The sequence below is a fragment of the Anabrus simplex genome, chromosome 7 (assembly GCF_040414725.1).
Source record: "Anabrus simplex isolate iqAnaSimp1 chromosome 7, ASM4041472v1, whole genome shotgun sequence".
In the NCBI taxonomy this organism is placed as follows: Eukaryota; Metazoa; Arthropoda; class Insecta; order Orthoptera; family Tettigoniidae; genus Anabrus; species Anabrus simplex.
Window position 1 is genome coordinate 70,975,241 of NC_090271.1, and position 23,892 is coordinate 70,999,132.

Sequence of the window (23,892 nt, forward strand, 5' to 3'; positions counted from 1 at the left end):
GACATTCCCTATCACACGTAGCAAACTCTGTGAATTGTACATTCCAATAATGGTTTAATCAATACTTTTACATTTAATGTAAAATTCTTAACAGGACACATTTTTGGAAACCACATAATTATTAATATTTATTGCAGAAATTGGAATAAGCGACTGTCACGGGTGGGACAGGGCCTTGTCACGGGTGGGACTTGTGTGAAACTCTAGCAGTTTCATGTAATACAACCATTTTTACATCTACAATGTGAACATTATACAATAGCATACACAAAGGAAAGGTGAATTATACATATTTTGTAAGATTATTTATAGATTTCAAAGAGAATTAACACAAACTTCATTAAAGTCGTAAATCTAAATTTTAAACTAAAAATCTCTTAAGGAAATCCTGCAGTACCCTACCCACTTTCAAAAATATCTACATTGTCTGAGAATTCATAAAATACAGAGTTCCTAACATGTTTTAAGGTTGGATTTGAGAGTACAGAAAGAACTTGTTGAAAGTCAATGTAAGATACATCTTTTTCATTGATTTTGAACACACTAGGAGAATCACCAACCGATTTCATGCACATAATCTTAATTTCTCCGTCGTCTTCTACATAACTCTGTGCAATAGCAGTATATCTGTTTTTGGTAGATTTCTTTCTTTCACTTTCAAATTCCACCAAAATGAATGTCCCCGGTTTGATCTTTTCCACCGTAAGTTCTGAATTTGTTTCTTCAATTGTTGGCAAATTACCGGGATTTGACTCTTGATCACTCATCTCAGAATCCGTATAAATCAGAGGGCATTCACTGGATTTGAGTTCAAAAACTTGCACACTTGTTAATGTAGATTTAAGAAAAGTTCTACAACAAATTATATAATTTTTGTTGTATCCATTAAAGTAATGTTTATTTCTAATCCCCAGAATTTTCTTTGCAGATTCCCAGCGTTTGTCGAGAGTGATTCGGTTTTCATCAATATCTTGACTTGTTAGGATGTGAAAATTTACTCCAGCAATACTTGATTTGGCACATTTTAGGAAGTCATTTGCGTTGTTGATTATAAATTTCCTTTGCCTCACTTTATTCCAAACAGTTCTTTTTGTTATACCACCTATACCGTCGACTGCACCTTTTCCATGTGATGTAGCAAAAAAGAACCACTCTTCTGTCACACCAAAATCTTCCATCGCGTAGCATAAGTTGTAGAGTGTAAACCTGTTTTTAAATTGTCCTGAGCAACCATCAGAAAATATTTTAACAGAGGACAAGTTTGGAATTCCTTTCCTTACTTATGTGATTATCAGTTTTAGGCAAGCATATACAGAATACTTGTCATGCGATAAGTTCATCACTAATAATAGCAAAGACTGTATTCCAGTTTTTTTCCAAGCACAAACAGTAATAACTGTAATTTGCTTATGGCTCCTGTCATGTCCTCCCAGGGACTTGAACCCAGGACTGCTATACCCTCCGAGGATCGAACCCAGGGAACGTAGGAGGAATAGCTGTACCTGACTTATTGGGATCAGCCTGTAATAGAGGCTAGGAGTCAGGTATAGGCATACCTAATAGGCGTACCTGATAATAATTAAAAGATGTAAAATAATTATATTTATGGAATTGAATAGTTAGTTAAGAGTGGAGATCATGTTTCTTGCATGTTAGGAAATCTTGAGTAACAGAGAAGTTTGTCATACAGGACGTGAGTCATGTTGACCAGGGCATGGTTCAACTGCATAGACGCAGTAAGAAAGCACTAGAAGGGTCTCTTGGATACAGGCCTCTGATTGGCCAGAATTACGGAATGTTAGGCGGTCACGTACGCCGGTTGCCACAAGCTTCGAGAACACGGGGTGTGGCCCCGGAGGGTATATAAGGGCAAGGAAGTCATTATTCAGGGCTTCCATCATTCACTTCGCGGACCAGTTGCCAGTAGAATCCCTGCCGGTCGGTAGGACGGTTACGCAATCAGTAATAATAATAATAATAAGTATTATATACTTCAACGGACGGCTAGTAGACAGACTTCTCGCTCAAGACTTGCCAACATTAAGTCTTTATTCTAATTGTACATAGTGTACATATTGTAGTCAACTCTCAGTATCAGAATATATTAACTTCGTGGGAATCCACTTCGTCGACTTCCTCCTGATCTGCACCTTAGTTGAAACTTCCCAACCTATACGTTCCAACCGCTCGGGAACGATCCAACCAACCTTCCAACCAATCTGACTTTTCCTAAGAGCTCACCTATAAGCTCAAATTCTGTCTGTCACGACACTCCAATGAGCACTCTGTATCTCATCTTGAGTGAGTGCTAGATAGTTTTCTGCAAAATCTATTTGCAATATTACCTCATTATCATTAACAGAGGTTTTCATGTCCTTGAAAGATGCAGATTGCAAGCTTTTTACAAAATAATGCTCTTTGAATGTCTTTAATTGAGCCTGAAGTTGTGTTAATGCTTCATCAATAGTTCCATCAATTACAATCAATTTTGGGCGACAGTCATCTTCAGCCCACTGTTTCCACTGAACTACTTCAGATGCACCAACTTCTCCATCAATTATTGTGTGCAAATTCATGATACACTTGTCACATTCGTTTGCCATACATGTCTCACTTTCTACGTCACAACAAACACGATTTAAAAGATCACCCTGATTAACTGACTTTCTTGCAAATGGCTTCAATTAGAAAGTTAAAATTGGCATACTTGCTCACACACACACATTGTGAGGCATTTCAGATGACAATAATACGTTTTTAGGCCGAAACTCATAAAACTTTGAAGATTTGATAATGACATCAGGATTCTCTTCCTTAAATAAAGCAAATGCCTCCTTCACTGTCATATTTATATGACGTTTTTGCAAATTTAATCTCTTCCCAGTTTTTGGATCTGCAACAGATTTCACGTCCTTGATGCCAGGTGCTTGTCTGCTTACTTCATCAGACTTAAAAAAAGTTTTCAACTCTCAAAAGATGTTCTTCTGGAATCATGCGATTTGACACTTCCTTATCTTCTGAAAAAATCTGCCTTGCCATTTTTGAAGGCAAGTTTTCATAAATTAGTTTCCTAATTACTGCTGTTTTCTTTGAAGGGCTACAAGGCAAAACTTTCTTTACGCGAGAAACAGCTTTCCCGAGAGATTGAGGGCATTTGTACGATCCCAACTGGGAAAAAGGAACATCAAGTTCTGCAGACTGTGGACATACTGTGACTATCTTTAATTTCTGTCTGTATTTCTTCTTCCGTTCAGTTTCCTTCTTACGCTTTTCCATCAGAGATTTGTTACACAAGGAGACTTTTAACTTCATATCTTCTCGTCGTCTTCTGTCTCTCTCTCATTTTCTTTGTGCCTTTCATATTTATCGCTGTCATCACGCAACTTTTCTCTGAGTTTTCTCATCCGTTCTGCCGATTTTGTTTTGACCATTTTCTGGAAGAAAGGAAAACAGGATTTGGTCTACCAATAACTAAACTTAACCTTGCAAGTGTAGAGATATATAGAAAGTTTGATTCTAAACCAGAAACTAGAAACAGTGTAGAAGAGTTCATATTATCTTCGTACTGTCACGGGTGGGACAAAATAAAAGTTTTCTTTTTTTATGTTGTGAATAATGTAGGCCTATTAATATACTTTTACTGTGGAAGTATTTAGTAGTTTTCTTACTTCAACCTACAAACAAACATAACCTCTAATGGAGTTATGTCTGAAAACAAACTGTTTCATGTTTTTTGTCACGGGTGGGACAAATCAGTGCATTATCGACATTTAATGCATTTATTACATCTTTAAACTTACCTTTCTACACAATCTGAGGCTCAATTAGAAGATAAAGGTCTGCTCTTGAATCACACACATTAACAATACACAATGGCTACTGTTTAGGAGCAAACAAATGACATCTGCAACCAGCAAAATTACTCCAGCTGATAATGATCAACAGAAGCACCAATTTTACCAAAAGAATCCACCTGAAATATACTTTTTAGAAAGCTGATTTTTCTGGAATGCAGAATTCAAGCTATTTTCTTGCTAGTAATTAATAAAAAAAATTTTTTTCAAACGAATTATTTTTTTCACATGAGGCTCAGTTTTACATGGAATCGCCCAGTTATCACTGACAGGATCAATTTGGAAATAATTCCACACTTCACTCATATTATTCAATAGTGGTAAATTATGAAATGCACTGGCTTCTGTCAGTTCAAAATAACCTAAAGTCAAAAATCAGACACCGACATTTTTATAAGTTGTTTCCCTGCTGGTGATTCGATAGCTAAATAGGCCACAGAACTTCAAAATATTGTATCTAAAATTGGCCTCAAAATATCATTCAAAAGGACAAAAGTTATGCCCCAAAATCCTGCATCAAAGAGTTCTTCCTGGACTTTTTTCCAATTTCTTAGGCCAGCGTGTGTTCAAATTTGGCCCAGTTTTAGAGCCAGATGCCTTCCTGACACCAACCCTGTATGAAAGGATTTTGTGCCTATTGCATGTTTCTGTGGTAGTTAGTAGTGTGATATGTTGTGTGTAGATGCACTTAAATACTCACTTTTTTTTTTTCCTCTCTCTCTCGTCTTCTTGTGATGCCTATCCATTGTGAATGTTGGCGATCAATGTGGCAGCACATCCTTTATCGGTAACCGATCTGAAAAGTCCCTCCACACTTGTTCTAAACAATGTTCTCAAGTTCTTCAGCCAAGAAATTACTCTTCTCCCAGATCCTCTTATTTCCTTCTGCCTTCCCCTGGAGAATTAGTTGTAGTAAAGCACATCTCTAGTATCTTCTTCCAGTTCCTGTATTCCTTCTTTCTTCCCCTGAAATATCAATTGTAGTAAAGCAGACTGTTTAACACAGCAGGACTCATGTGACAGAAAAAGTAGGCTCAACTCTGACAGAGTGAGAAAGCTTGTATTTTTTAACAAAAATAGTACTGTTAAGTTTGTTTGCATTTGATTTTTGTGTGTTTTAAATAGTGTCAAATACTGCTTTAATATTTGATTTGTGGAAAGATGGCATAGCTTACTACTAACTAGAACTACATTCCAAAGTACAGTGAAACCTTGTGTTAGTGCGTTCGTCATCGACGTTTTCTCATTTAGCATGTCGTAAATTCTAGATCCAGATTTCCACTGTATTAAATCAATATAAAAATACGTCACTTATCACATTACGATTTTTTGCTATTACTGCTTAGTACAGTGAAATTTTTTCCCAGACTTCAAAATGTTCTTTTTTGTCCCTTGTTTATGGAATGTGATTTCAAATACTGATAAGTGCCCTTGCCGTAGGAGGTTGGTCTGGGAAAGTTGTGAGTTGAACAGGAAATGGCCTTAAATTCTCGAACTTCACAGAGTAAATTCTACTTTAGGGGAGCAAGCCGTTAGCTTCAGGAAAGTTCAGTTTTGCTTGACTGGTTTTGCGATGAGGATACTGAATAACCCAGTAGCCTGTTTGTGCTTGTATTTCACATTCTAGTCAAAATTTAGAAATGTATTTTGTGTTTAGTTGTACAGTACAGTGAAGTGAATAGTTATCGTGTGATGGCCTACTTACAGACTAGGAACATAGTCATGAGAAGTTCAGTATCATTGTACATATTTGTCTGGTGATAGCCTAGTTATTGTTAAGAAAAATTTTGTGGAACCTCTCACGAATGAAGGCACTATTTAAACCCTTCAGGAAGGGGATAAACATCCACATCTTAAGCGCGTAGTTACCACGAATGTTAAAACTTGCACCTTCGACGCTGGACACTATAGTAACAGTGAGTGACAACATTGAAAGTGCCTATAAGGAAAACAGTACTGGAAAAAAGAAAACTAGTATATGAAAGGAAGTTTCCAGAATGAATAGTGATATATGCTGTGTGTTCTGTACATAATTATCATGAACACACTGTACTGTGTTTATTGTTTACATTTATTAAGGTATTGCCAGTAAATATTTGTGTGATCAGGTGATTTAAATCTGTGTGTTCTGACTGAAATTAAAATAAGCCTATAGTGCAGCAGTATTAGCATCTTTAGAAACTCGTTTGTTTTGTTTGTACAGAGCTGTAGTACTACATTAATCAAGTAAGTCTATCATCCATATCTTCCATTAAAAATTTGTGCCAAGTGGTATACCATTCCTGCAAAAACAGAAACTGGTAATTTTATAGCTGGCACACAATTTTTGATATCACAAGGAGCGAGTCGATACGAACTGATACAGAGTATTGCCAAAGTGGTGTTGTGTTCACGATGGCAGCCAAATCAGTTTTCTTGCTCATGGGCGAGTGTAACTTCTGAGTAATTCATGGTAGGAGAATGTGACCAGAAAACAATGTTTGAAGACTTCAGGTAACATTTCAATGTTACAAATTTGTTGGAGAGCGGAAGTGAACTGCAATAATACATTTGTACTTTTATGAGCCTCAGTGTGAAAAATATTACACATTTGTTGGAGAGCGTAAGTGAACTGCAATAATACATTGTTACTTTCATGAGCCTCAATGCAAAAGGATTTCATATTTGTTCTCTCGTGTTTTCCACTTCTTCTAAGACTCTGTTAATACATTTATATAGGCGTAAGGTGGGAAAAATTTTCACATCTTCTAATGCTTGTCTCCAGAAACAGTAAATTCAGTTTTCACTGGACTTACACAACGTAAAATGCATGAATGTGTAAAATGGTTCCATATCCTTGCTGGATAGTTTTTAATTGGATATTCAGTAGTACAATTTCCCCGTTTAACAGTTTTCGTTCCTTATCCCGTACAGGAACATCTTCACAAGGTTTTACTCTAAAATTTAATTTACAGCTGACATAAAAATCACTGTTTAATAAATAATATTGTATTTAGACATTTCAAGAATGAAAGCATCAGAGTATTGGGTAACAAGACTAAAACATGGTATCGAGTATCAACAAAAACTAGTATCGACCCATCTCTATAGCAGATCAAATTTTTCCGAAGCTCATTCTCATTCTTTGATCAGTAGTGTGTGTTTGTGTGAACAAGTTTCTAATGTGATTTGGGGGGGCATATGCTAAGAGTACAGAAGTAAAGGAGGCAAAATTTAGTTAAGAGTAATCATTTTTGGGATGTAGGCCTAGTACAGTGCAATATGTAGCTTTTGTTAGAGGTTGTGCCCAATCTCCTTGTTTGTGCTATTTTGGAGTTTAGTTGCTTGGCTACTGTATGATGTTAAATATGTTGTTGTTATTTTCAGACTATGGAGAAGACAAAAAGAAGAAGGAAGAAGTAACAAAGTCTCAAGAGGAAAAACGGAAACACATTAAGACTCTGATTGATAAAATTCCAACGGATAAAACCGCACTGTTTGCCTTCCAACTGGACTGGGCTGCTGTAGATAATGTAAGAGATGCCATATTTATGCTTTTTATGCTTAGCTTTAAGGAGGATAATAGGAACATCAACAGTAGAAGTTTTGAAGTTCTTCTGGTCACGTGAGCAGAGCAGCTACATTGTCACCTTCATTAGGAATGTGCACCAATTGTTTCCCTTCATGTCAGAAGCCTGAACTTCACTTTATTCATCATCATCATTGTCCCACTCCAGTCGCCTGGGTGTGGTTTTTTACTTTATTGTAAACCATTAGATGAAATTAGTTTTCAAGACTGGGTTTTTTTTTTTTTTAAGTTCTTAATCCACCTCCGTCATAGAACTCATGCACTGTCCTATATACAATGTACAATGTCCTTGTCAAAATCTATTAAGTAGGCAATCATTCTCTAATTTCCAGTGGTGCTTTCTAGGGTTTAGAAATGTTGGAACTGAAACCTGACCTTTTGGCTTCACTGCATACACTCAACATATAGAGCTTAAAAACTTTGCTGAGTCAAGTTTTTTTTCTCTCCCTTTTAGAAATAAATATTTAATTACTTTCAAGCTTAACTCTGCAACATTTTCAGAGCATCCCTAACGCTTTTCCTGCTCGAACCAGGTTTTCTTAGTATTAGCATGACAAGTAGAAGGAAAAGTGCAATTTAAAGTATCAAGATTTTTAAATTTTGTAATTTATGTGGGAGTTTTTGTAACAAATAGTCCAACTCATCTTTACGTTAACCAATTTCAACATTAATAAAGAGGTAAGCTTTTTTACACACTTCGATTTCTCTTTGGACTCTCCTTTCATTCAAATTCATTCTTTAACACGTAATTCTCCTATTGTTACAGACTTCATACCTAATTTCCCTTTCGACCATATACAAGAGACTACAATCGCTCCTTCCAGCTAATATTTAACACAGCTGCTTACCATCAAGCACTCTTCTTCACTCGTGCTTTTAGAAGACTACAGTTTTATCTCTTCGCACGAGAGTTACAACAGTCTAACCATTTTTATATTATTATAAACCCCACTTGTTCTAAGCAGCAGAAACGTCTCTTTACTAATTTTTTAAAATTGTTTTTGAACTCCACTCAGAGTTATTAACTACATTCTTCATCATCATCCTGACGCTTGAACTGATCAAAACCCGATAATTTTATCTAACACCCTCAACCATCACAAGGCCCCGCTTTACTTGTTCCAACGTAACAATTTTATTATAAACTTCCCTTGAAGTGAGCAACAGTAACGTCTCTTTACTAGCTTTAATATGTTTTAATACTGCATTTGGAATTATCAACTACATTTTTTCTTTTATCATTATTCTAACACCCTCAACCTCCATAGGGTGCCACTTTACAAGGTTTAACGTAACAATTTACGTTCTTATAAAATTACCAGTATACAATTTTATACCAATTTTTAAACAAGGACATTTCAAGAAAGTGTATAAATATACAACTTTTTTTTTTAAAGACTTTATTAACCCGTAGAGAGCCAGACAACGATATATCGTTTCGTATATACGCGTAAAGTGCCAACCACGATATATCGTCGAGTTAGTACAACTTGGGCCGTCAGATTGCAACATCTTATGTGTCGAGTCCATAGATAATTGTCATTAGATTTTAACTACGCCGCTAGATAGTGCGTAAATTAATTCGCTATCATGCATTGAATTTCTAAAGTCCGTGTTCATCTACGACGTATGATCTCCATGCCGCGTGAGTAAAATGGCGACTAGCGGGAGAAGTTATTTTGTTAACGATGACGAACTAGCTGTATATCTTCATACTTTTTAGTGAAGAAGAGGATGATGAAGACTCTGATGAGGAATTCATTCCTCCAAGAAGTGAGGAAGGGTAAAGTGAAAGTGTTGTTGGGACTGATAACGGCAAGTTTTTTGTAAACACTCAACCACGTGCTCATTGTCCAAATGTAAACATTGGAAGTGGTAATGACCGTCTGAGTGACAGTACTGGTGATGATGACGGCTGTAACAATATCCAACGGCAACAATTTCCTGTTTTCACTGAAATTCAATTTGGTCAAGATGCGAAATACCAACCCTCACCTGATTATTATGACACTCCTAGCCCAAGACGTCCATTCGTCAGACGCAAACCTATAGCGTATATTTATTTTATTTTTCACGGCTCAATTGTTGAATCTTAGAACTACAGAAATAAGCAGATATGGTGACGACATGATTTCTCATATGCCAGAGCACAGCAGTGGCGCCTGGTTACATTGACTGAAATGAAGGCTTTCATTGCTGTTCTCTTGGAAATGGGTATAACTACAAGGCCGAGCATATTTTCTTATTGGGTCAAAAACTCCCGTTATAATCCGTGGTCTGGAAATATGTTCTCAAGAAACAGTTCCAATTGATCTTGAGATTCTTTCATCTTGTGAAAAATGATAATGTATCACCATCTGGTCACCGTGACTACAACCCATGTGCCAGGTTCAATCCCATTGTTGAACATGCCAATTGTATATTATGATACCATTGTACATAACTCTTATACTATTGAAGATAAAAATGTAAAACTTTACATGTTTATTAATCTAAAATAGGGCATTTCAAAGAAGTCATCAATATTTACCGTTGAGTTAAATTTTCTGTTTTTTAATTTTTGGTATTTTGAAATTGTTTGGAAAATACTTTTTTTCAAAATACCCAAGAGCATTTTAGTGCTATAATTTAGTTCAGCAGTAAGAATGTCATCTTGTTAACATTTAATAAAAATTTCAAGACATAGTTATAATATTTGTGAACTATATAGTCCAGAGAGTGAGAACCTGCAAAATTCTCTAAATCTGTCTGGCACTCTTGGCATACTGTGAGCAACCGGGCCTGGCACTAAGAAGGTTAAGGCTTCATTTTAAGAATATCATAACTATTGTTAACCATTTGCTCACCTTTTGAAGCACATTTCCAACATCATCCTCACTTTCATATATAATTTTAATACAATCAGGTACCTGATTAATTACCTTTCATATTGAGATTAGGGCTGAAGATGCCCTTAATTAAAGGGAAAAACATGTCCCTATAATTTTATTCAAGATTTAATTTCTTAATTAAAATCTCTATTTATGTATTGAATAGGTGGAATAATTAAATTTTAATATTTATTTGACTTCATTTAAAATTATTTCTTTGTTTTCACTTAGGGGTGTTTTGGATAAATTGATTACAGGTCGATGGAACTGATTACAATCATCCACTGGTCTGCTAAAGTGTCTGATTTGATTGCTGTACAATTTTGATCTCTTAAATTTTTCCAATTTATTCTCCAAATTATGTTGTTTCCTGGCTAAGTCTTTAAATAATTTGTCTTCAACTAGTTGGAAGAAAAGTGTCCAATGCGCATTAGAGAGTAGTTTTGTTGCTGCAAGGTGAGACTCGTATAGTTTGTAATTAAGGAATGATTTTTTCCTATACAAAAATCTAATTTCGTCTCTCAACCAAATTTTATTAGTCTTATTTTGAGTTTTGATAGTTTGTGACGTAATACGGTGTTTCTTTTTGTTGTTTCTTAGAAAATTTGGCGTTAAATCAAACCGGATGCACTGCTTAAGGAAATCAATATCTTTACATATCTTGGCTCTTTTTAGTTTAATGCCTAGGTATTGAAAGGCTTTTGGTTTTGCTTGGTTAGTGTCATCATTCAAGGTTATAAACTTCATAGTTGGTTCCGTATTGAGTTAAGATTACACATAAAATAAATACAAAATTTTTTAATCCACCTTCTCAATACTTGACAATCATGTGATGTTTACAAAAACATTACAATGTGCTATTACAAGGTACTAGTTTCGGTTCTATAAGGACCATCATCAGCCTAGCCAAGATACATAAGTATATACCATAGTCCTAAAACAGAGTTATGCGGTGAGAATGAGAGATGAAAGAATGGACTGGGGATGTGATGGAATGATATACATATAAATGGTGAAAAAATGAACTGTTGTAGATGTAGCAAAGTTATGTTGAACAGTGGCAAATAAAATCTTTTTGTATATGTCTCGTAAAATTACAATATTAAACAACAATAATCTCAAAATTATCTCCGATAACCAAGAGATCTTGATCTTGCGCTGGGACAGAGTCTGTTTGGCCTTCACCTTTACAGGCGAATGTATGTGTCTACATTCCATTCTCTGTTGCTTCGATTCAGGGGTGATATGCGAAACCAATGTTTTTTTCTCCCGTTGCGATCTGACTAAACATATCGTCACCTTCTCGGGCATAATGAGTCAGAAACGTCATCGAACACTCAAATCTTTTGTTTTTGTGGTCCTTCATTAGGAGTTTAGGAACCCAACGGGAGCACAGTTTCCTAATGTTTAGGTTTTCAGAAACACTTTTGTAAAGCACTGACCTAGACACATCAGGAAAAGCGTTTGAGAGAGCTGTTATTGTGAAGCGTCTGTCCTCACGAATCTTCGCTTCAACTGAAGCCACCAAATCGTCTGTGATCAGAGATGGGCGACCAAAGCAGGCCTCATCATGGACGTTGTCACAGCCATCTTTGACGTCTCGTACCCACTTGCACACTTTGCCTTCACTCATAGCATTAGCACCGTACACTTAGCAAATCTGTTAGTGAATGTCTGTAGCAGACGGGTTCCTTGCCAACAAAAACTGTAACGCTGACCGAACCTCGCACGGGGCGGGCGAGTCGATAATCTTGAACATTTCTCAAGCCCAGAACAGAACCATACAGGTTAGGAACAGAGCTGCAACTGAGCACCGTTGTTCCCAAGGCATGCCAGTACACGACGCATGCGCTTGTTGCGACACGCACGCGTGGGAACTACTAGTGTCTATAACAAAACGGCCCTTACTTAAAAACATGCCTCGCAGATAGATTTTTGTAGTAAAAAGGAGGACAGTATAAGATTTTTTATTTGTAAAATCACACCAAACTTGTTCAAAAGTGAGGACATATTGTTTGGTCAGACCAATGTTATGTAATTTGAATTTGTGGATAAATTGACTTGAAACTGAAGTACCGAATTGGACGGTTAAAATGGCTAGCATGGTCGGACGGGATTAAGAGGACGAAATTCCGATTTATGTGAGTGTTTCAGAAATGTAGCAGACCTAAGGAAAGGAGAAATTTTCAAGAAGAGAGCAGAAAATATTTTAAGTTCAACATAGTGACTAACTTAATAGGTGTTATTTATTTACTTACAAATCAAAAATTATTCTATTTCAAGTATTTTATTAAATGACAAAGTAAATTAAATTTAGACACAAAGAAACATTTTATTTCTTTTTTAGATGTAAATAAGGACGTAAGTTCCAAAAGCAGAGCAGATTTAAATTTTAGCATATAGTGACTAATTTAATAATTTTATTCAGTTATGATTTGAAAATGTATATTTTAAAGTCTGTAATAAATGACATAGTAAGTAAAAGTTGAAACACAATGAAATATTTTAACAATTTCAAGATTTGTAAATAATAGTTCTGCTGATAAGTATATATGTACCAATGTACCAAGTCCAAAGATTTTTGGCACCGCTGAAGAAGAGAGTAGTTAGCTCTTGAAACATCTACAGTAATTAAGTATAATAAAATATGTGAAGTATTGACAAGGCGGGAAAGTGTTCTATAGAAATTTGCAATGGTGGTATTACAAAGTAGCCCAGCTTTCAAAACTTGAATAAACCAATTTTGTCAATTTTGTTCTTACATAGCCTTTCAAAGCAGTCTTATTTTGCATAAAATAATTTTGCATTATTTTGTGCCTTTCTGTTCAAATTCTACCTGTTCCGCAAATAAATTCTGAAGAACTTTATCAAAAAAATTTATTTCAGTAAGGAACCAAGTATGAGATTTATCACTTGTAATAATTATTTTGTGCCAGAAATTTGTCAGCCAGTTCAATTTTAGCAGATTTCGCTAATAAACATCTCGTGAAAAGTCAGGGCTCCTAGTTGTACACTTCATATTTTGGACTGGTGTAGAGATGTGTTCAATTAATACCATACTGTTTGCACTGTTTATAAAATATTCGCACTCGATTGTAAATTGTATACCTGTTTCCAAATGTATTATTCAAAACCTTACTTCCATTATTATCAGATTTCCCATTATCTTAACACTTGATGCTTCATGTTGTTGATTACGAGTACTGTTGACTATCTTGCTGCATCTCCTTCGTTCCTGGCTCTTCCATGTGCAGTGTTTGCCTGCTGCTTTTACAGACCGCCCGTCTCAACATAACCTAGATGTGTGTTAGTTACATAATATTAATACATATGAGTCATTGGGTGCTCCAAATTAAAACGTAATTACTGTAAAACTGTTTGTTTAAATGAAAAATCATTATTGTCAGCATAATTGCATCAATTACATCGGAGTTTACATATTTATCTTGACTATCCCGTAGGGTTGTGTGCAAGCAGTCTCTGGATTAGCGTGGTATCGCATCCAAGCCCTCTATTCCGCATGATGTTGCAAACCCGTATGGCACTTCAGGCCTAAGCCCGCTGTTACGTGATTATAAAGGAACAGTAGAACACTAGAAGTTCAAAACACTCTGTTATGTCTTGTTCGTGATAATGGCGCTAAAATAGTTGTTAATGCCCTGAAGGGAGTAAATTAACATTTTTTCATATTCATATTTTTTCATTTCTCAACCGGCTATTCATTCTTGCCACCCGGCTGACAAAAATTTCTGGGGAGAACACTGATGAACGATATTTGGAACTGTTATACTGTAATGTGGTGTGCAGTGAGATATCTCATAATTACCGATTTAATGGCACTGTTAACATTCATAGCATTGCTCATAATACTGCATATGTTATGTTCAGAGTTTTTATATCTTTAATTCCCTCGACTAGCAGTATTGGCATTAATCATGTCATTCTCCATAGCCCATAGTCTAAACATTCTTATGTACTATATAACAGAATTGTAACAAACAAAAAAAAAATTTCACATGGAGATTGATTTCATGAATTAATTATGTTCCTGTGTTTTAGCAACTTATGGAAAGGAGGATACGTCCCTGGATAAACAAAAAGATTATAGAGTACATTGGTGAACCGGAACCTACCCTAGTTGATTTCATCTGTTCCAAGGTTCTTGCTGGCAGTGCACCACAAGGCATTTTGGATGATGTGCAAATGGTAAGCAGCATACAAGAAATGTAACCACAGGTCATCCATTTGAAGCTGAGTAGGTTCCACAGTAAATGTAAACTACCGTATTTACTTGTGTATTAGACCCCTTTTTTACCCACTTTTACAGCCAAATATAGTAAAGGGGGATCCAATATGCGATAATCTCAAAATTTTGTGCAGCGAACACATGACTTCTAGGCTATAAAAAGCTATAAATTGTATGTGTAAACATTCTTTACTATTATTTAACAAGCTTAGAATGTATTTAAGTTATATTTGCTATTTTCGTCAGCAGTCAGTATTTCTAAACATCCATTTTAGTTACTCATAGCACGTCATTTGTTACATCTCTGTAATTCCTCTGGTGAGGTTGACGTCAGGAAGGGCATATGGCCGTAAAAAAAAAAAAAAAAAAAAAAAGCGCGCTACGAAGATTCGTCTCGCTTCATACTGGACCCCATAGAAAAAAGGGATGAGGGTATCGTGTTATCATATACGGTGGAACCTCGATTCTCCGTTTTTGGAGGGACCACCGGAAAAAACGTACAACACGGGAAAACGGAAAGTCCGGGAATTAATGAAACATAAACAATTTACCTTAACATCACAAAAAAGAAATATGTATACTTAAAATCTTACAAACACCCCCTAAACCAAACCGAACTACAGCCCCAATGGGCTTTCCGCCTACCAAGCGACCGCTGCTCGATCCAAACGCCTGAAGATTACGAGGATACACATGGTCACTGTGACGAATCCTCTCGGCCGTTATTCCTGGCTCTCTAGACCGGGGTCGCCATCTCACCATTAAATAGTGCCTCAATTAAAGGTAATCGTAGAATGAGTGTACCTGGAACCGGCCCTCATATCCAAGTAAAAATGCCTGACCTGGCCAGGAATCGAACCTGGGTCCTCCAAGTGAGAGGCAGGTGAGTTCGACCACGACATTAATTACCGGTGATATAGATGTTGATTCCCATGTCCAATAACGGACCATTTATATTGGTATTATTAATTACCGGTACGCAGCTTAAAAGTCTCGAGACTTTACATTCAGTTTTACCGGGGAAACTTCATCACCGGGCGAGTTGGCCATGCGCGTAGAGGCGCGCGGCTGTGAGCTTGCATCCGGGAGATAGTAGGTTCGAATCCCACTATCGGCAGCCCTGAAGATGGTTTTCCGTGGTTTCCCATTTTCACACCAGGCAAATGCTGGGGCTGTACCCTAATTAAGGCCACGGCCGCTTCCTTCCAACTCCTAGGCCTTTCCTATCCCATTGTCGCCATAAGACCTATCTGTGTCGGTGCGACGTAAAGCCCCTAGCAAGAAGAAGAAGAAACTTCATCGGTTTCGTCTGAAAACTTCTTTCAGTTCAGCAACTTTAATCGGTCAAACTGTTCGAAAAACCTAAAAACATCAAGCAAAACAATCGACCACAAGTAGTTTTTAATTCTCTAATCTAATAAACTGAAGCACATTGGATACAAAAGCGCCCAACATGATGGCAAAATCCCTTTTTCTTTAAATCTTCCATTGTAATTTGGTCACCGGTATACTGTTCATAGTCAGTTTGTGGAAATCTTGTACCACGCAAATTAGGCCTACGGTATGTTGAACTCGAGAATATTGTTTCTAATGTAAGTATCGATATTCAAGTTTTCAAATGCATTATATTCAATTATATCCGTCACTAATCACGATTCAATTGGAAAGAGAAAAGGTATTATCAAAACTTCCGAATTTACGGTTATTCGCGACCTTGACCTAAGCTGGAAAACGTGCTCGCTGTCCAAGTCGGTACGAGTGCGAAGTGATGCAAAGGTTTTTACATGTAACGTGCGCAAATTAAACAACGTTAGCGAGTAAACAGTCGTTTTAATTGTATAGCTTTTATCATATTTTAAACTTACTTCTCTCCAAATACCTATGTATATTGGCCCGAGTTAAGAGATATTAAATGACCACTTCGTTAATGATCTCGCCTGGTGTATAAAAATAGCAACAGCCGCGAATATTTCTCAACTAAAGTAAACTCCTCTCCTGATCCCGAGGTGGTACAGCGCTTTTTAGACACACCCCCAGTGGAGGGGAGTTACATGTACCACTTTTACCGCATATCAGTCTTCCTGCCATTCGTAAATCTCTGGCAATACGGTACCGGGAATCGAAGTCAGGCTCCCGAGAACAGCAACTAATTGTGCTAACCAGTACGCTGGTGGACATTGTTGTTGTTTGAGTCATCAGTCCATAGACTGGTTTGATGCAGCCCTCCGTGCCACCCTATCCTGTGCTAACCTTTTCATTTCTACGTAAGTATTGCATCCTACATCTGCTCTAATCTGCTTGTCATATTCATACCTTGGTCTACCCCTAGCGTTCTTACCACCTACACTTCCTTCAAAATCCAACTGAACAAGTCCTGGGTGTCTTAAGATGTGCCCTATCATTCTATCTCTTCTATTAACTACAAAACACAGACATATAGCATGACTGATACACGCTTGCAATGTGCGGATCGGACACGAAGCTAGGCCTATTCACCTATTTGTGCGACGTCATCAGAGCTGCAGTAGACCTACGCTAAGGACGCGGACATTTAACTACGAAACATAGATGTACAGCATGGATTTGACGCGTTTTCATTGTGTAGAGTTGTACCCACTTCAAAGCGGATTCGTTGATCTTCTCTGACGAATTACGTTGGAGGATCTTATATCGAGATTTATTTTTTTATTTTCTTCATCTCGAAAAGCCAGGGGGGCGGGAGGTCTAATACACGAGTAAATACGGTATACCTTTGTTTGGGCCTCTTTCAATAAATCCAGTTCATGCTATCACACCTCTTCATTCATGAATATTTTAACAGTTGTTGGATTATTAAAATACTTCTTGAATGAAGCCTGTAATAATTTAGGTATTTTTACATAGCGCTTGTTCCATAGTATATTTTAAGAGAAGAACAAACATGTTAACATATGATTATTCCACTTGAAAAAAAATCTGAGAATGCAATTATTTCTTTACAGGGCATTTCAAAACATTTATTTTACCCATCATCTTTACTTAAATTTTAACACCGAGCTCGATAGCTGCAGTCACTTAAGTGCAGCCAGTATCCAGTATTCAGGAGATAGTGGGTTCGAACCCCACTGCCGGCAGCCCTGAAAATGGTTTTCTGTGGTTTCCCATGTTCACACCAGGCAAATGCTGGGGCTGTACCTTAATTAAGGCCACGGCCGCTTCCTTCCTATTCCTAGGCCTTTCCTATCACATCGTCGCCATAATACTTATCTGTGTGCGTCGTAAAACAAATAACAAAAAAAAAATTTTGACTTGCTGTCAATCAAAGTCTGTTTATTTCTGATAAAACTGGTACACAGACCATCGTAGGGGAGGCATTTTGAAATGCTGGAAGCAGTCATATTTTTAGATCATTCACATTTGATAGATTTCAGTGATTGCAATTACCTGATACATTATCAGATATATTTGAGTCCTGTGGTTCTTGCTCATTACTTTATCAATCATTGGCTGTTCATGAATTTTGTCTACAGTATGCTCTTCACAAGTGGCAACATTGTCATCGTATTCAATAAATGGCAAAATTCGCCTCTTCTTCATCCATGCAAAGTTGGATACTTTCTTCATCTATATGATCAGTGCTTTCCATTATTTCCGTTGAAATGTCGTCAGTGGTTGGATGAACAAAGTCCACTTTGTGGAAACAGTTTCAAATTCTGGTTTCGTTTACAGATTCCCAAGAACATTTTAAGAAATGCATGACATCCAGAATTGAGATTTTAAATGAAGTCGTTTCCAAGAAAGCCAACTTCTTCACAAGCATCTTTCTTTTTTCTGCTTCACGCACTGAATGATGCCCTGGTCCAGCAGTTGGAGGCGCCTTGTACAGTTTGCGGGAGGAAACCCTACATGTACACTTCTCAAATATGATGTATCAGTTCGGTGTGCTGCACATCAGTCAACAAACAATGCAATTTTCCTCTGCTGCATTTCCATTCTGGTATCAAGTCATCGCAAGAAGTTGTAAAAAATTGATGACTTCATCCAAGATTGGTATTTGCCGTGTACTGGCATGGAAAGGTTTGTAAATTCTTAAAACTGCATGGTTTCTTCCACTTCCCTATTATGATCTGCGTCAGTTTGTCTGTACTCTCGTTGCAGCATAAAAGCACTGTTAGTCTCTCTTTACTGAGTTTACCTCCATGGCATTTCTTACCCTTGAACGCTTACATTTCATCTCCATTAACAATATCATCAGATTTCTGGCAGTGTCTTACCTCTCAAAGTCTGTACAGTACTGGCAGCCTCCCCACATACAGATTTGTATGAAAGTTTATTCCTTTTCTTAAAACCTTTTAAGCCTTTCATTAGATTCCTTGATGTTACATAATCTTATTTTGGCAGCTAAATGTGATGCCTCAGCCCCGAACACTGTTCTATCAATAGGAACATTTGAAGTCTGAGTTTGTTTAAACCATTTCACTAGAACATCTTCTAAATCTGGAAACTGGCTTTTACGAACACGTTCCATTTGGCTGCTTCCTCCTGCCAGACAAGAATATTCAATTTCTTTTGGTTGTTTACAATTGGGAACATGCATCATTTTCAAAAATATTTTTTTTGGAAAGTACACCAATGAAATAGTACGTGAACGTATTACATTGTGGTATGTTGCCTTGTTTTCTACCATTAAAAAAATATTTAATAGTGCCTTTCCGCAAGGCGAGTGAAACGGCCTCTGACGTAAGCGGCGCGCTGTGACGTCACGATCCAGTACCGCATGGAGCTCTACCAGCCGTTGTGCATCAGCCGTTGCTAAAAGCCGATTGTTTATTATTCATGATCGCGAATAACTTCAAAATGACAGAAGAAAGGTTCAAAACAGCACAATCAGACAATCTATCATGTGTAAATGTTATCATTCTTGAAAAATAGTGACTTTTGTGGCCGCAGAAATTCGCGGATAACAAGCAAGTTTGTATGTGGCGTCTTTTATATACGTGCAATGTACCGTAACCCATAGTATTAGGATAACAACGAACCTGGATAGATATCACATTACTTTCAACATTTCTTTCTAGACTGATTCCCCTATTAAATAATAACATTACATTTTCGGGCTTTCAGCATTAGTAAAGTAAGAAATCGGATTTCAGCACTAACATAAACATATAGGTAGCATTATAGTACTAGTCCGCTTCTGTGGTGTAGTGGTAAATGTGTGCCACTCCCGGAGGCCCGGTCTCGATTCCCGGCTCTGCCATGAAAGTTGAAAACAAATAGTACGAGGGCTGGAACGGGGTCTACTCAGCCTCGGGAGGTCAACTGAGTAGAAGGGTTTCGAATCCCACCTCAGCCATCCTCGAGGTAGCTTTTCGTATTTTCCTACTTCTCCTCCAGGCACCTAAGGCCACGGCCGTTTCCTTCCCTCTTCCTTGCCTCTCCCTTCCGATCCTCCCATCCTCCAACAAGGCCCCTGTTGAGCATAACAGGTGAGGCCGCCTGGGCGAGGTAATGGCCCTCCTCACCAGTTTCATCACCGTACTCAAAGTCTCACGTTCCAGGACACTGCCCTTGAAGTGGTAGAGGTGAAATCCCTCGCTGAGTCCGAGAGAAAACCAACCCTGAAGGATAAACTGATTAAGAAAGAAAGAAGGAAAGAAAGAAAGAAGGAAAGAAAGATCATAGTACTATAGGGCTATAATCTATCATTCCCAAAAAAATATATATTTATGGTTGGGACAACTGGCCTACCCACTTCCGGGGCCCATGAAAGAGAATTAAATATCTTTGTGGAGGGAAAAAGTTAAACATGATAAAGATAAATATGACTTCATCTAGTTTTCACAAGTCGGGCTGAGTGGTTCAGACTGTTGAGGTGCTGGCCTTCTGACCCCAACTTGGCAGGTTCGATCCTGGTTCAGTCCGGTGGTAGTTGAAGGTGCTCAAATGCGTCAGCCTCGTATCGGTAGATTTACTGGCACGTAAAATAACTCCTGCAGGACTAAATTCCTGCACATCGGCGTCTCCGAAAATTGTAGAAGTAGTTAGCGGGGCGTGAAGCCAGTAACATTAATTACATTTGGCTTTTAACAAGCTGAGCATATCGGGCGAGAAAAGTGTACTGGTGACATTTTAGTCGCTCAATACAGGAATGTCTTTGGGTGCTGTAACTTTTTTTTCTTTACGTCACACCGTCACATATAGGTCTTATGGCGACGATGGAACAGGAAAGGCCTAGGAATGGGAACAAAGCGGCCGTGGCCTTAGGCACAGCCTCAGCATTTGCCTGGTGTGAAAATGGGAAACCACGGAAAACCATCTTCAGGGCTGCCGGCAGTGGGGTTCAAAACCCACTATCTCCCGGATGCGAGCTCACAGCTGCGCGCTCCTAACCGCACGGCCAACTCGCGCGGTATTTTTACCCTTCGGTTTATTGACTTGGCTTGTATAACCTAAAACTTAGGCTAAGTTGGATAATATTTTAAACACCTACCTCCCTATTTTCACCTGTGTGCAATTATGTTATTTATTTCATTAATATTATGATAATTATTATAATTGAGCATTGTTAACTTATAAGACCCCAACAGACAAGCATTGGTTTTGTGTAGAGTTATACATTTGTTAAATTCACGTTGTTTCCTTTCATGATGTGCACGCCTATTCTTTGTTACGTTATAGAGTATTTAGATATAGCCTAAATTTCTTTACCAATTAAGCTCTTCAATAAAGACATACATAACTGTCCCATGCCAAGGTATATTGGTAGAATTAGAGCTGTCAAAATGGTTCATAACCCCTTTGATTTATTATCTTGACATGGATCACCCAAAACATAGGTTAGGTTTGGAGAATACTTTAATAATCAGCATTATTTAATGCACTGTTTATTACTTTCATATTCCAAGATGTAATTGAAGCATTTAAATAAAGCATCATACATTAAAATTTAAAGTTTTACCACTAGAACAGCTGACATGGAAAAGTGATTTGAAAATTCAAACAAATTCATCTTACGTTAAAATCTTCAAAAAAATAAACTGTAGACTTTTCCGATATATCACCAGCATTTCTCCAGCTCGCCAAAATCCATTTCTCCCTAGTTTTAGCGTCTTTGGAACGTTTATAAACAATTTGTTTGGTATGGTATGCGATGTGCTATTGCACATCGGAACTCTACACCATTTATAAGTTTTCTGCCTCACTGTCTGCGCAGGATTCATTTTAAGTCTAAAATATACCACTCAGATTATTATCCATTGTATAGACCTCGAATTTAACCATACTAAACACTAACGTAAAGTAGAAATACGCGAAGTGTACCCTGCTTCTCACAGCACACTATGTGTTATTTCGTCTGCTAATTCAGTCAACCTGTACGATGACGTCAGGCCAATGAGATCGCGTACTTGCGTGACGTGACATTTTCGTAGATTTTTATCATGTTTGGAGTTATTATTTGTACATTCTGATCACATTTTTGAATTCTGCATGTAATTTTGAATCAGATCAGCATATTTTTAATTAAAACCCCGGATCATGCATGTTCCCTATTGTGTTTAAAGTCATTGTAGGAGTGTCCAACGTCTGAGCAATTTACATGTTTCATGTGTGGATTAGCATTTACTTTCTCAATAAACTTTAATGTTTCATCATTTCTATAATGGAATGTCCTGCAAAACACTCTGCGTAAGTACAGTGGGCCTAATTTACATACGTCTTTACACGTTTTTATACAATTCACTTGCCTACATAATATTAAGGACCAACACTTCTGCTGTATGCATAAGTACAGTAGGCCTAATTTACATACATTGTTACACAGTTCACTTACAAATGCAAAATTTAACACCATCATGTCACCTGAGCTACTGTTGCACGATCCAAACCACCACAGAGAAGGCTAGCTTGGAACTGGTGTTCCCTGTAGCTGTAAGCCGACACACTACGTAGTCCAGGGTCCCGAAATTAAGTTTTCTACCAAATCCTTACCCAGGCCAGTTGTCGTGCGCACAACATGGCCAGGAACACTAAATAGTGGGAGTCACGAACATACTAAAGAATGACATAAATGTGCTATCCAGGTTTCTTTACCATGCATTTAATAGGACCTGTACTGGGACTTTGGAATAATAGCATTTCTTGAAATAAATGTTCATACTTATCCCTCAGTCATATTGCTTTAACATTTTCACTGCCAAGTTTTAATGACCAATGCCTACTTGCTTCATTCCAGGCTGAAAGTCCGGTTTCAGAACTTCTAAAGATAAACACTTCTTCAAGCCAGCTAGAGAACAAGTAAAGTTATCAAAGTTCTAAAAGGTGATTCCCAGAAAAGGCAAATATCTTTCTCATACGTGTTACATGCACAATTCACATTTTTCTAACAAATTTATAGTTAAGTCACTCAGTATTTGCATTACAAAGCAAACAGGTATAAATTCCTAGAGATAGATGGAAACTGAAAACTGGCACCGTCCCTCATATTTTCCCCAATTTGCTACAATCTTGTGAAACACCTGAAAAAAAACTAAAATTACCTTGCAAAAGACAGCCTCTGAATATGAAGAAAAGATCAAGAAACAAATTGCATGGGCCTCGCTGTGAATTAAATTTCGATGGTTCTGAAAGTGCTGAAAGAATTGAAGTAGATTCAGGCAACTAAAAACACGGTAAGTTTACTTGCAGAGAAAAAGGAAACAAAAGAGGCAGGAACTAATTTAATAACTATCTGTAATCAAGTGAAAATAGTTAATGCTAAGAATTTGTTGCTAGAAAAACAACTAGCTGAAGGTCTTAAGTGTCGTTATGGGCTGAACACCCATGTCGTTAGTGCTGTTAAGAACTAGTGTATTTCCGCGATGTGGAGAGTGAAAACTGTCAGACACGAGTTCTCGGTTTGATGTGTTAAACTAAGGGAAGAGGTCCAATACAGTACCAGCTCACTAAACGTTGATAGATTTGTAAATTTAGGAGAACACTCCATTAACACGGGACAAATAAACTTTCAAATCATGCGTTGGTGTTCATGTTCGTGCCCCTATTGCATAATTGGGTTCAGCCAGTTGTTGTATGTATGCAAGCTGAAATTGCACACCTGGTGATATTTTGCCACAAATTTTAATCCAGGCAAGTCTTACAAATGGAGAAAATTGACTCCAGAATTATTAGTTTCACCCCAGACGGAAGTCTGGAAATGTTCAGGAATGAATGTGAAAGAAGGGAAGGTCATATGCTCTGTTCCAAACCCTTTTGATTCAAGCAGGATACTTAAGGCCTTTTCAGATGCTGTTATCATCATCATCACCATCATCCACATTGGACCTCTCCAGTCTTCCATGTGCATTTTTTCTTTGTACTGTTTGATTCTTCTTA

General features: G+C 37.4%; 1 protein-coding gene across 2 annotated transcripts in view; it reads left to right on the forward strand.

The window, feature by feature from the left end:
- The window catches only part of LOC136877254 (RNA-binding protein 25), a 305,057-nt gene that overhangs the window by 266,330 nt on the left and 14,835 nt on the right, over window positions 1-23,892 (forward strand). The window contains exons 16-17 of one of the 2 annotated variants that reach the window (XM_067151122.2): window positions 7,221-7,366; window positions 14,352-14,498. In XM_067151122.2, the coding sequence (XP_067007223.1) occupies window positions 7,221-7,366; window positions 14,352-14,498 (293 nt within the window). The remainder of the gene's footprint in view (window positions 1-7,220; window positions 7,367-14,351; window positions 14,499-23,892) is intronic. The other variant, XM_067151123.2, reaches the window with a different exon arrangement.